Consider the following 14558-nt stretch of genomic DNA (forward strand, 5'->3'; position numbering starts at 1 on the left):
CACTTCCTCTCTCTTATCCTCTGCCAAATGCAACTTGTACTTGACAAGTACTTTGCCCATACTCCTCCCCCAAACTTTCCCCTGGGTTCACCGCGACCCTGTAGCACGGCTGTGAGCTACCAAACCCTGCGACCCGTGCGTGTCCAAAACACTTACGGCGGGTTGTGAGTGTGGCATAAATCAGATGTTTTGGGAGCATGAAAATCTCTAATATGTGCAGGACAGTATCTGGGTACTGAAGGACTATGGTTAGGAATCTGTGGTGTAAAATTTACAAAGTTTAGTTTAATGTAGCTATGGGATACTAAAAATCAGTTTAGCGCACTGTCGCCTCATAGCAAGCAGGCTCTGAGTTCAAACCTGCCAGCCATTGTGTGGAGTTTGCACGTCCTCCCCGTGCCTGTGTAGTTTCCTCCGGGTACTTGAGTTTCTTCCCGCAGTCCAAAGACAGATTAGGTCAATTGGCGACTCTAAATTGCCCATAAGTGTCAATGTAAGTGGTTGTCTGTCTCTATGTGTTAGCCCCGTGATAGATTGGTGACCTGTCCAGGGTGTACCCTGCCTCTCACCCAATGTCAGCTGGGATTAGCTCCAGCTCACCCATGACCTGCAAATGGATAAACGAATCAGAAAATGCTGGGACGGTATGGTGAAATTGAAATTAAAACTGAAAACAATGATTTTATAAATAATCTTTCACATGCATTGCATTCAAAACAACACAACAGCACATTATTTGATGTTTTTGATTTGTATTTATATTTTTTATGTGCATTTTTCATACCGTCCCATTTTTTCTGATTTGGGGTTGAATAAAATGAATGAATGAATGAATGAATGAATATTGCACCCATGCGCTTGTCTATAGAAACTGTGCTCATGATTTAATTTAAGTAACTATAATTCAATTTTTAAACACACACATTCAAAATATACAGGATATGCAACAGTCCTCCTGCAATGATACTGTGGGTGGCAGTGGCAGTAGTCTATACACTACCGTTCAAAAGTTTGGGGTCACCCAGACAATTTTGTGTTTTCCATGAAAAGTCACACTTTTATTTACCACCATAAGTTGTAAAATGAATAGAAAATATAGTCAAGACATTTTTCTGGCCATTTTGAGCATTTAATCGACCCCACAAATAGCTCCAGAAACTCAATCTGCTCAAAGGAAGGTCAGTTTTATAGCTTCTCTAAAGAGCTAAACTGTTTTCAGCTGTGCTAACATGATTGTACAAGGGTTTTCTAATCATCCATTAGCCTTCTGAGGCAATGAGCAAACACATTGTACCATTAGAACACTGGAGTGAGAGTTGCTGGAAATGGGCCTCTATACACCTATGGAGATATTGCACCAAAAACCAGACATTTGCAGCTAGAATAGTCATTTACCACATTAGCAATGTATAGAGTGTATTTCTGATTAGTTTAAAGTGATCTTCATTGAAAAGAACAGTGCTTTTCTTTCAAAAATAAGGACATTTCAAAGTGACCCCAAACTTTTGAACGGTAGTGTACCTCACATGTCCAGTAACACAAATTAAGATGATCTATGCATAGTAGCAGAGATTTATGAACTATCAGTATGTATATCAAGCCATGCATGTTTTTTTAAAACTCACAATAGCAATTACATATCCCTGGTTTAGTAACTGTGCAGTAGGTTGATTTAGTGTTATACAACCCCGATTCCAAAAAAGTTGGGACAAAGTACAAATTGTAAATAAAAACAGAATGCAATAATTTACAAATCTCAAAAACTGATATTGTATTCACAATAGAACATAGACAACATATCAAATGTCGAAAGTGAGACATTTTGAAATTTCATGCCAAATATTGGCTCATTTGAAATTTCATGACAGCAACACATCTCAAAAAAGTTGGGACAGGGGCAATAAGAGGCTGGAAAAGTTAAAGGTACAAAAAAGGGACAGCTGGAGGACCAAATTGCAACTCATTAGGTCAACTGGCAATAGGTCATTAACATGACTGGGTATAAAAAGAGCATCTTGGAGTGGCAGCAGCTCTCAGAAGTAAAGATGGGAAGAGGATCACCAATCCCCCTAATTCTGCGCCGACAAATAGTGGAGCAATATCAGAAAGGAGTTCGACAGTGTAAAATTGCAAAGAGTTTGAACATATCATCATCTACAGTGCATAATATCATCAAAAGATTCAGAGAATCTGGAAGAATCTCTGTGTGTAAGGGTCAAGGCTGGAAAACCATACTGGGTGCCCGTGATCTTCGGGCCCTTAGACGGCACTGCATCACATACAGGCATGCTTCTGTATTGGAAATCACAAAATGGGCTCAGGAGTATTTCCAGAGAACATTATCTGTGAACACAATTCACTGTGCCATCCGCCATTGCCAGCTAAAACTCTATAGTTCAAAGAAGAAGCCGTATCTAAACATGATCCAGAAGCGCAGACGTCTTCTCTGGGCCAAGGCTCATTTAAAATGGACTGTGGCAAAGTGGAAAACTGTTCTGTGGTCAGACGAATCAAAATTTGAAGTTCTTTATGGAAATCAGGGACGCCGTGTCATTCGGACTAAAGAGGAGAAGGACGACCCAAGTTATCAGCGCTCAGTTCAGAAGCCTGCATCTCTGATGGTATGGGGTTGCATTAGTGCATGTGGCATGGGCAGCTTACAGATCTGGAAAGACACCATCAATGCTGAAAGGTATATCCAGGTTCTAGAGCAACATATGCTCCCATCCAGACGACGGCTCTTTCAGGGAAGACCTTGCATTTTCCAACAGGACAATGCCAAACCACATACTGCATCAATTACAGCATCATGGCTGCGTAGAAGAAGGGTCCGGGTACTGAACTGGCCAGCCTGCAGTCCAGATCTTTCACCCATAGAAAACATTTGACACATCATAAAACGAAAGATACGACAAAAAAGACCTAAGACAGTTGAGCAACTAGAATCCTACATTAGACAAGAATGGGTTAACATTCCTATCCCTGAACTTGAGCAACTTGTCTCCTCAGTCCCCAGACGTTTACAGACTGTTGTAAAGAGAAAAGGGGATGTCTCACAGTGGTAAACATGGCCTTGTCCCAACTTTTTTGAGATGTGTTGTTGCCATTAAATTTAAAATCACCTCATTTTTCTCTTTAAATGATACATTTTCTCAGTTTAAACATTTGATATGTCATCTATGTTCTATTCTGAATAAAATATGGAATTTTGAAACTTCCACATCATTGCATTCCATTTTTATTTATAATTTGTCCCAACTTTTTTTGGAATCGGGGTTGTACAACAGTGCCGTTATTCTCGATTCTCATCAGTCAGAAGGTGTTGAGTAATTTCATATCACAAATTTATATTAATGTGCTCATTCTAATACATTATCGTCTCTATAGTAATGATCACTAGCTGACTTGAATAATATATTTGTATAATAAAAGTTTTAACAATTTCTTGAATAATGCTGTTATTTGATGAAGGAAAATGTAAAGTTCTTGGTTAAGTTTTCTGTAAAGCCTTTATTTAACCTTTTTGGAAGGAGTCTCTAGTGTCAGTGATTTGGAATCAATTTTCCTCCATGACAGAATGAAGACTTGGTGCTTTCTGATTTCTCAGTAACACGACAAGCTATTTTTTCTGCCTTATTATCTTCAATAGGTGTAATTGAGAATGTAACTGATAAGAGGAATAAGCTTGTCTTGCAGATGTTCCACACTGCTGATTATTGTCTAAAATAATAACAAAATTAAGTACTGCATCCATGAATCAGTGGTCTTAGAATAAAACAATTGTATGACTGGAAAATGAAAAAAAAAAAAGTAAAAACTTATGTTTTCCTGTCCACATATTACTTGATCTCTCCTTTAATTGACAGCAGCAGGTACTCTTTTAGTGCACATGGGATGTTTAGCTTATTGATGGCAGAGTGGCATCCTGCACCCATACTGAGTCTCAGGGAACATCGACAGAGGTGCTGGAGCGTACGGGGCTGCCCTGTCATCCGGCGAACCGAGTCGAAGAAACACTTGTACTCCTAGGGATATGGAGGAAATCCAGGTTTGGATCAAAACATAAATCCAATAATGTATAAAGTGGAGTGAAAATACCTTCAGTAGTTCATCTGGGACTTCTTGTAACCAGTCCTCACAGTTTGGCACCACTGGGTAGCAGTTCAGTATCACTTCCATTGTAGCAGGGGAGAGGAGGCATAACTTCAGCATCTAACAACACATACACACATTTTATACAAGGTAGTACAAAACACACGTCTAACCTTGTGATAACTGTTGCAGTATAAGACTAATATTTACTACTTAATAATACAGTATATCCAATTTTTGCATTGCTGTAGGAGTTCTTACGGTATGTGTGTTGCTATATACATTCATTAAAGACTCACTGATTAGGAGTGCCTAAGTGAACACCTAATTAAAATGTAATTACAATTCAGATTATGTTGAAATGATTTATTGTGTCATTCCAAATCTTCAGAGTGTCAACTTACTCTGGTAGAAGGAGGCTTAGCTCCATGGTTGAGCAGTGAACGAGCAATTAGTTCAGGGTGCTGATCTGGATAATCCTCTACCACCTTTAGAAAGAGAAAAGACAGCTATAAATCCAACAGTTTGGGTCATCTAATGATGTTAAAGGTTCATATGCCTTACTTAAATGTTTAAGAATCCATCTAGACACTGCATATTGGGAATAAAATATATTTTGGAGTACACTCACTGGCTGCTTTAATAGGAACACCAGTACCCCTGTTCAGTCATGCAATTATGTGACAGTGCAATGCATAAAATCATACAGATACAAGTCAATTACTTCAGTTACTGTTCACCTGAAACATCTGAAAAATGTGATTTTTGGTTACTTTGACAATGGCTTGTGTGTTTGGTGCCAGGGAAGCTTGGTTTGACAATGCTATGCACAATAGTCTCTGGAGTTTACACAGAATGATACAAAAAAAAACCCAAAAAACAGAAAATAAATAAAAACTATCAAGCGATGGCGGCACGGTGGTGTAGTGGTTAGCGCTGTCGCCTCACAGCAAGAAGGTCCTGGGTTCAAGCCCCGTGGCTGGCGAGAGCCTTTCTGTGCGGAGTTTGCATGTTCTCCCCGTGTCCGCATGGGTTTCCTCCGGGTGCTCCGGTTTCCCCCACAGTCCAAAGACATGCAGGTTAGGTTAACTGGTGACTCTAAATTGACCGTAGGTGTGAATGGTTGTCTGTGTCTATGTGTCAGCCCTGTGATGACCTGGCGACTTGTCCAGGGTGTACCCCGCCTCTCGCCCGTAGTCAGCTGGGATAGGCTCCAGCTTGCCTCCGACCCTGTAGAACAGGATAAAGCAGCTAGAGATAATGAGATGAGATGAGACTATCAAGCGATAGTTTGCTTAGTAGCACCTTGTTAATAAGAAAGGTGAAAGGAGAATGGCGAGACCTGTCAAGCTGACAAGAAGTCTACAGTAACTCAAATAACCACTGTTTACAACACTGGTGAGCAGAAAAGCATGTCAAAATGTACCGTACAACATGTTAAACCCTGTGGCAGATTGTCTACAACAGCAGATGATCACATCGAGTTTCACTCCTGTCAACCAAGAACAGGAATCTGACACTACAGTATGCACAGGTTTCCCAAAACTGTAAACAGTTGATGACTGGAAAACATCGGCTGGTCTTTTTTTTTTTTTTTCAATTTTCAAATGTTAAGTTTTGGTGAGGGGCAGCACGGTGGTGTAATGGTTAGCACTGTCGCCTCACAGCAAGAAGGTCCTGGGTTCGAGCCCAGCGACTGGCGAGGGCCTTTCTGTGCAGAGTTTGCATGTTCTCCCCGTGTCTGTGTGGGTTTCCTCCGGGTGCTCCAGTTTCCCCCACATTCCAAAGACATGCAGGTTAGGTTAACTGGTGACTCTAAATTGACCGTAGGTGTGAATGTGAGTGTGAATGGTTGTTTGTCTCTGTGTCAGCCTTGCGATAACCTGGCAACTTGTCCAGGGTGTACCCCACCTCTCACCCATAGTCAGCTGGGATAGGCTCCAGCTTGCCTGTGACCCTGTACAGGATAAGCGGCTGCAGATAATGGATGGATGGATGGATGGATGGATGGAAGTTTTGGTGAGCTTGTGCCCACTGCATTCTCAGATTCCTATTCTTGGCTAACAGGGGTGGGTTTCTATCCATAAACATGCCAGTAAATTAGAACACTACATTGCTCATAAGTGTGAAAGTGTGTGCATGGTGCTGTGTAATGGACTGACATCATATCCAGGGTACTGTATATTCCCACCTCAATTTTTGAGATATGCTCCTGATTCAGAGCAATCCTGACCAGGATAAAATGGTTACAGAGGATGAATGAATAAAAACAAATTACTGCAGGCTTTGCAAGCCTTTTAACACAACCTGGACTGTAGCTATGGACACTATGAGAAAGTGATGGTGTAAATTGCATTTGCAGAAGTGGTGTCTTGTTTTCTTCTTCCTCACCTGCAGGAGGTAGTCCATGGGTGTGTATCCTGCACAGTTGGCTGCATCCACCTGAGCTCCATGCTCCAGAAGCAAATCAGCAATTTGATAGCTGCAGTTACTGCAGGCATTGTGTAGGGCAGTGTGCTGCTTCCTCCCTGCTGTGTGTGCCTGTGCGCCAGCTTGTAGCAGTCTCTGCACCACACTTAGGTATCGTGCTGCCTCAGTTGGCCTCTCAGCTCTGGCGCATGCAGCATTCAGTGGCGTCTCACCCTCACGGTTCTGCACATTCACATCAGCTCCATGGGCTAGCAGCAGTTTCACATGTTCTTCCAGACCCCTCCGACATGCCAAGTGCAGTGGAGTGAGACACGAGTCGCGCTGGGCCACATTCACTTCGGCACCCATGCTGACTAGCAGCTCTGTACAGCTGAGAGAGTACAGGGTTGTCAATCAAATAATGAGCAGGACATTAGGTTTAACTGATAATGAACCTTAAGCCAACCGCGAGTTGGCCTAGTGGTTAGTGTGTTGGCCTCTCGATCGGAAGATTGTGATTTCTACTCACGGTTGGGTCATACCAAAGACCACCATAAAAATGGTACCTACTACCGTCTGGCAAGGCATGCTGCAATACAGATACGAGTGGGGAGTCAAACTCTCACAGTTACCAGAGGACTAGCCCCCCACTGTAACCTTAGTTATGTAATAGGCGAGAGGCCGAGGGCTATGGAAACGGAAATTGGCGCTGCCCTACACGCCACACGGTGTGAACCTTAAGCCAAGGTTGGAAGTCAAAGCAATTCCAAAGTCAGAAATGCTTATTAGTTTACTTTGCCCTAAATGATCAGTAGCATCTCTGCAGATTCATTATTTTACAAAGTTTCAATACAACTGCTAATTTTTACCCCCCTTTTCAGTCTTTGCTTTTGTTTTTTCGTCAACACTCATCTTGCTTGAAGGAACGTGTCAGGAAAAATAGACAAATGTTCCACCTGTGAATACTGTACTCACTCAGCAAAGAACTATGTTAAATTTTAATTGCAAACCCAACATTTGTTTATATAATCTCTAATGCACTAGTTCTGACACTGGAACATGCTGTTGGGTGGCAGCCATTTTTGAAAAATTACCAGGAATCACTGAAATTGACTTATATATCTTAAAATGTTATTTCACCATTTCATTAAACAGTTTGTGGACATCATGTAATTTAAGGTACGGTAGATGTGTGGTGGTATTGCCATACAATCTGTACAATGCAAAATTTGTGTTTATATTTCTACAACATGACTCCATTTGATGTATTTGTAACATCATTAAACCAAGGGTTCTGAAACTTCAGGCAGCGAACGACATGCACTTTTTCCCATTATATCAAGCGTGTTCACTCACACATAGGACTCAGCAGTGGTGCACAGGTGAAGAGGCGCATCGCCGTTGGCTGTCAGCAGATCAGGGTCAGCTCCATGCTCCAGAAGCAGCTTTACACAGGCGTGGTGACCTCCAGAACAGGCATCGTGAAGGGCCGATCGACCTCCAGGGTCAGCATCCACCTCAGCTCCCCGGAATAACAGCTCCTCCACACAACCATAGTGCCCCCTGCTGGCAGCCAGGTGCAGGGCAGATGTCTGCTTCACTTTGGAGGACAGAGTCCACATGCCTGGGGTTTAGAACAGAAATAATTATAATAAGATTATCCATCCATCTATCCATCCATTATCTGTAACCACTTATCCTGTGCAGGATCACAGGCAAGCTGAAGCCAATCCCAGCTGACTATGGGCAAGAGGCAGGGTACACCCTGGACCAGTCGCCAGATCATCGCAGGGCTTACATATAGAGACAAACAACCATTCACACTCACGTTCACACCTACGGTCAGTTTAGAGCCACCAATTAGCCTAACCGCATGTCTTTGGACTGTGGGGGAAACCGCAGCATTCGGAGCAAACCCACGCAGACACGGGGAGAACATGCAAACTCCGCACAGAAAGGCCCTCGTCAGCCATTGGGCTTGAACCGAGAATCTTCTTGCTGTGAGGCAACAGTGCTAACCACTACGCCACCGTACCACTCCTATAGTAAGATTAGGTTATTACTATTCTTATGTAATCCATCCATCCATTATCTGTAGCCGCTTATCCTGTTCTACAGGGTCGCAGGCAAGCTGGAGCCTATCCCAGCTGACTATGGGAGAGAGACAGGGTACATACACCCTGGACAAGTCGCCAGGTTATCGCAAGGCTGACACATAGAGACAAACAACCATTCACACTCACATTCACACCTACGGTCAGTTTAGAGCCACCAATTAGCCTAACCGCATGTCTTTGGACTGTGGGGGAAACCGCAGCATTCGGAGCAAACCCACGCAGACACGGGGAGAACATGCAAACTCCACACAGAAAGGCCCTCGTCAGCCACTGGGCTCGAACCCAGAACCTTCTTGCTGTGACGCGACAGTGCTAACCACTACACCACCGTACCGCTCCTATAGTAAGATTAGGCTATTCCTATTCTTATGTAATCACTACACCAATTATTAGCAGATATAAGAAAAAAGGATGATTTTATTGATAGTTTGTTACATATCAGCCACTACTGGTACTGGCAACCAAATATTGTGATATGACATCATGTATTCTGAAATATTGTGTTATGACATCATTTACCCTAGAATTTACACCACAGTAAAAAAAAATAAAAATATTTCTGTCTCATTCTGTGTCCATACTGTGCAATACTCTTATTTCTACCTCATTGTGGTTTTGTTTGATATTTAAATATAACACTATCTGCCTCTGTTCTGACTCCTGAAGTGAGAGTTCAGTATGAAATTTCGAAAATCCATATTAATACACTTGGTGCTTACATCCCAACCACCACAGGTTCCCACTTTTTAACAGTTTGTGTGTATTTAAGTGTGAGTGTTTATACCCATTTCTGGAGTCCACATCATCTCCTCATGGACGATCTCCATCAGGGCATTCACCATACCAGGTTCTTTGAGTACTGCGTACACACTTCTCATATCTCCATACATGAATGTGTTGTGGACAGCCGGGTCTCTGCAGTGGATCTGAGGTGGAGGGGCTTGTACTGTCTGGATCCTCTCTGTCCCGTGTCTGAGCCGGGGTGCAGCTGGCAGTGGCTGCCTACTCATTACCCTCCTGTGCGCCAGAGCCCTTCGTGTTTCCTCCCAGTCCTGCAGTTCCTGTTCCAGCCGCAGAGAGCGAAGCGTGGCTGACGTGAAGGCAAATGTGTTCTGAGACATGGCACTGAGTGATACATCTGCCTTCCACAATATCTAATGGCTTACAGGGGAATACTACTACAAAAGAGAAGAATTTTTTTTCAGCAAAATTTCAAAAACCTACTGGTTAAGAGCTGCACATTGTGTCAAGCATAGTTTAATACAATATAAGTAAGACTTATTCACTAAGGTCTTCACACTTAGTCCATTTTAGCATTCCAGGCAATGACTCAGCACTTGAACTCTCTCTGTGCTAAGGAGCTTGCTGTCCAAACATATCTAGGGCGTGAGTTCTAAAGAAGAAGCTGTGGTACAAAGAAGTGGTCTGAGAGCTCACCAATGGTAAAATAAAGAGAACTGAGCTCCTTTGTGAGTCTACATATACTGTCAACACTAAAAACACTGATGTCATTTGCAGCTAGTTGACTTTTGGGGCCATTTTAACATATCTGAGAACGATTCATTTAAAAACACCTCGAGTATAGTTTATTTAAAAGGAACTATATGTAAACAACAAAAACAACAACGACACCCTATTGATTTAATATACACACCGTCAGAAACTGGGGTACAGTAGGAGTCTATTTCTGTCCCCCAAGGTACAATCTACACTAATATACCCCCTAGGGCTCATTATTGGCCCTTAAGGTAACTATGTGTACCTTTTTAGGGCCAAAAGGAAACATATGTGATCCCAAACAGTATGTAAAAGGTACAAATAAGTACCTTCAAGGGTACTGCCCTAGTGACAAGCCGTTTTATCCCTAAAAGTACAATAATGTACTGTATTTTCTGAAAGTGCATGTAAAATCATGGTAAGTCTAAGTATTCATAAGGGAAAAAAGGCCTACTCACCCTCAAAGCCTGAAAAAAGTTCTTCTAATACCTTTTATCCAAAGAAAGTTGCCTACATTTTAGGCTATTTAAAATGATCCTCTATTCAGTTCAGTTTTGTTCACTATGTGTTTCTGATATTTCTATCCATAAGAAGCCCAATAAAACGATTAAACGAGTTAATGTCCTTTCTGAGAGTCTGCACAGCCAGTCACAAGATATTTCTGACCCCCAGTTAAAGCTGGCAGTATTAATAGAAAAAATGTTAGCCAATATATTACCACTGCACTATCAGCAAACTGCCGATAGAGGACGCAGTACATACTAAATTTCTATTATAAATTTCTCTATGTCAGAATCAGAATCAAGTTTATTGCCAAGTATGTTCTCACATACATGGAATTTGCTTTGGTGGTTGGTGCTTGAACATTTAAAATAGAAGAATTTAGCAAAGACAAAAGTAACTATATACATGTAATAAAAAATAGAAGAATCTAAAATATACAAATTTGAAAAGTGGACATATTTAAGGGGCATGTGTATGAATTATTGAAGTCCAAGCTGTACAGCATGTCCCGGAATGTGCAAGAATAGGTCACATGATGAAGAAGGAAAAGAGTCATTATATGATTGTGTGAGAGGAAGGAAATATGTGCAATGGGTTAAATAAATAGCCAAGCTGTACAGTATGTCCTGGAATGTGCAAAAACAGGTCACATGATGAAGATGGAGAAGAGACATGATAAGAATGCTTGAGAGGAAGAGAATATGTGTAATGGGCTAAGTCTATAACCAGGCTATACAGAGTGTGCCGGAATGTGCAATGAAGGCTCACAGAATGGAGATCTATTTTGCACATTTCAAGGTCATGTGACATGAGTGCCAGGTTGGAAGTGTGAGGTTAGAGTCAGTCGGGGTCTCTGACCTTACTGATGAGGCCAGCTGCAGGGGGGAAAATGTTGGCCTTATGGCATGAGGTTTTGGTTCCTACCAGAGGGGAGTGATTCAAAAAGTTTGTGTCCAGGTTGAGAGGGGTCGGCCACAATCCTTTTTTGCTCTCCTCAGGGTCCTGGACTTGTACAGGTCCTGAAGAAACAGAAGGCTGCAGCCAATCGTCCTTTCAGCAGAGCGAATGATGCACTGCAGTTTGCCCTTGTCCCTGGCAGTGGCAGCAGCGTACCAGACGCTGGAGGAGGAGGACTCAATGATGGTGGTGTAAAAGTGCACTATCATTGTCTTTGGCAGATCAAACTTCTTCAACTGCTGCAAGAAGTACATCCTCTGCTGTGCTTTCTTGGTGAGCTAGCAGGTATCGTCTCCCACTTAAGGTCCTGGGTGATTATAGTGCCCATGAAGCAAAAATACTCCACAGAGATTACTGGGGAGTCAAACAGGGTGATGGGAAGGGTATAGCAGAGCTCCTTCTGAAGTCTACAGTCATTTCCACTGTCTTTAGAGCATTAAGCTCTAAGTTGTTCTGCCTGCACCAGGACACCAGATGGTCAGTCTCCCACCTGTAGGCAGACTCATCCTCATCAGAGATGAGTCCAATGAGGGTGGTGTCGTCTGCAAACTTTAGGAGCTTGACAGACTGATGACTGGAGGTGTGGCTGTTGGTGTACAGGGAGAAGAGTAGAGGAGTAAGGATGTATCCTTGGGGGGATCCGGTGCTGATGGTTTGGGAGTCAGAGACATGTTTCTCCAGCTTTATGTGCTGCTTCCTGTCAGACAGGAAGTCAGTGATCCACTTGCAGGTGGACTCAGGCATGCTCAGCTGGGAGAGCTTGTCCTGCAGAAGAGCCGGGATGATGGTGTTGAAGGCTTGAACTGATTTTTGTGGTCAAAATTGGCAGGTTTACCATTCAGAAATTTATTCTGCTTAACAACATAACCTGTAGGCCTGGAGCTAGTTGAATTTAAAAGTTTGCTTCTCCATGGTTTCTAGGTGGTAAAAAAAGAGGGGAAAATACCATATTTAATCAAAAGGGTTTTTGTTTGTTTGTTTGTTTCCTTATTTATTTATTTGGGGGGGGGGGTGTTTGAAGGGCTGGCTAATGTCCTAAAGAAATTAAATTTTAACTTCAGTCACAAAATTATCCCAAAGAGTCAAGCTTCTTATGGTCACAAGTTAATATATTAAGGGCATAAATCAAGGTAATTGAGATCTTTTTTGTGGTCATGAAATACTTAACTCATTGCAACTACATTTTTTTTAAATTACATTTTAAAGTGAGGGAAACCCAGATAAATCAATTGAATCAACTGACCACTTTGGCCACCGTAATTAGTCATATATTACACTTCACTTCAATCATAGAATGACTCAGTGATTTAAATTGGGCCACTAGATGGTATATATTAAGTATTGCATTCCTACAATAGGCACATATTTCAATTCATGTCAATTCATGTTTTTTGGGAACCATTTTATACCCCAAAGTATGTGAACACCTGACCATAACACCCATATGTGCTTTTTGAATATCCCATTCCAGATTTCATCCCCTCTTTGCTGTTATTATAACCTCCACTCTTCTGGCGATGGGGATTTGCCCATTCATCCACAAGAGCATTCGTGAGATCAGGCACTGATGTCGGGCGAGGAGGCCTGGGGTGTAGTCATTCCAGTTCATCCCCAAGGTGTTCTGTGGGGTTGAGGTCAGGGCTCTGCGCAGACCAGTCGATTTCTTCCACTTCAACTTTGGTAAACCATGTTTTCATTGAGCTTGCTTTCTGCACAGGGGCATTATCATGCTGGAACCTGTTTGGACACCTTGGTTCCAGTGAAAGGAAAGTGTAATGCCACAGCATACAAAGGCATCGTATACAGTTGTGTGTTTCCAACTTTGTGGCAACCGTTTGGGAAAGGCCTATATATGGGTATGATGATCAGCTGTACACAAACTTTTGCCCTTGTTTCCGATCCTTGCGTACGTGCTAAACTGTCTAAAGCCTGGGGTCAATTTTTAACTGATGTAAATACATGGCTAAATAGTGAACTGTTGAGTTGTTGTACTGAATAGCTTGAGCTTCTGTGTCCGCTATCAGAATGCGACTTGAAGAAAAATATGTGCTGTAATATGCATTGTAATAATGTTGTTTATTTGCCATATAGTTATGTCATTGTTTTACTATTTGTATGTGCTTATGTGCTTTGTCTGTGTTTATATGACTATATTTTCTTTCAATGTTTTTTTTTTTTTTTAATGCCATCAACCTGTCAGAGACTGCAGCTGAAAATTAGCCTGTCTGGCTAAATCTGGGACATTTCCATGATGGATCTAAGTCCATCCATCCATCCATCCATCCATTATCCATAACCACTTATCCTGTGCAGGGTCGCAGGCAAACTGGAGCCTATCCCAGTTGACTATGGGCGAGAGGCAGGGTACATCCTGGACAAGTCGCCAGATCATCGCAGTGATTTAAGTACTCATGTTAATTAATGTGCATTGTCTCTTCTTCAGTAAAATAAATAAACATGCTGTCCATCTGGGTTTCCTCCGGGTGCTCCGGTTTCCCCCACAGTCCAAAGATATGCAGGTTAGGTTAACTGGTGGCTCTAAATTGACCGTGAGTGTGAATGGTTGTCTGTGTCTATGTGTCAGCCCTGCGATGACCTGGCGACTTGTCCAGGGTGTACCCCGCCTCTCGCCCGTAGTCAGCTGGGATAGGCTCCAGCTTGCCTGCGACCCTGTAGAACAGAATAAGCGGCTAGAGATAATGGATGGATGGATGGATGGATGGATGGATGAATTACAAAAGTATGGTGGAGTAGTGGTTGCACTGTTGCCTCACAGCAAGAGGGTCCTGGGTTCGTGACCGGCAAGGGCCTTTCTGTGTGGAGTCTGCATGAGTTTCCCCCACAGTCCAAAGACATGCAGGTTAGGCTAACTGGTGACTCTAAATTGACCGTGAGTCTGAATGGTTGTCTGTGTCTATGTGTCAGCCCTGTGATGACCTGGCGGCTTGTCCAGGGTGTACCCCGCCTTTCGCCCGTAGTCGG

At 42.5% G+C, this 14558-nt stretch overlaps 1 protein-coding gene across 13 annotated transcripts in view; it reads right to left on the bottom strand.

Annotated features, from left to right (window-relative positions):
• Nucleotides 1-14558, bottom strand: part of LOC132868741 (ankyrin repeat and SOCS box protein 16-like) — a 49368-nt gene that overhangs the window by 13817 nt on the left and 20993 nt on the right. For 6 of the 13 annotated variants that reach the window (XM_060901877.1, XM_060901880.1, XM_060901873.1 and 3 more), the window contains 7 exons: nt 10574-12493; nt 9403-9796; nt 7858-8125; nt 6484-6892; nt 4497-4580; nt 4099-4212; nt 3844-4025 (listed from right to left, as the gene is read on the bottom strand). In XM_060901877.1, coding sequence (XP_060757860.1) covers nt 3844-4025; nt 4099-4212; nt 4497-4580; nt 6484-6892; nt 7858-8125; nt 9403-9739 — 1394 coding nt within the window. In that variant the 5' untranslated portion in view covers nt 9740-9796; nt 10574-12493. The remainder of the gene's footprint in view (nt 1-3843; nt 4026-4098; nt 4213-4496; nt 4581-6483; nt 6893-7857; nt 8126-9402; nt 9797-10573; nt 12494-14558) is intronic. The other 7 variants (XM_060901881.1, XM_060901879.1, XM_060901872.1 and 4 more) reach the window with 3 other exon arrangements.

The sequence above is a fragment of the Neoarius graeffei genome, chromosome 20 (assembly GCF_027579695.1).
Source record: "Neoarius graeffei isolate fNeoGra1 chromosome 20, fNeoGra1.pri, whole genome shotgun sequence".
NCBI classification, from domain to species: Eukaryota; Metazoa; Chordata; class Actinopteri; order Siluriformes; family Ariidae; genus Neoarius; species Neoarius graeffei.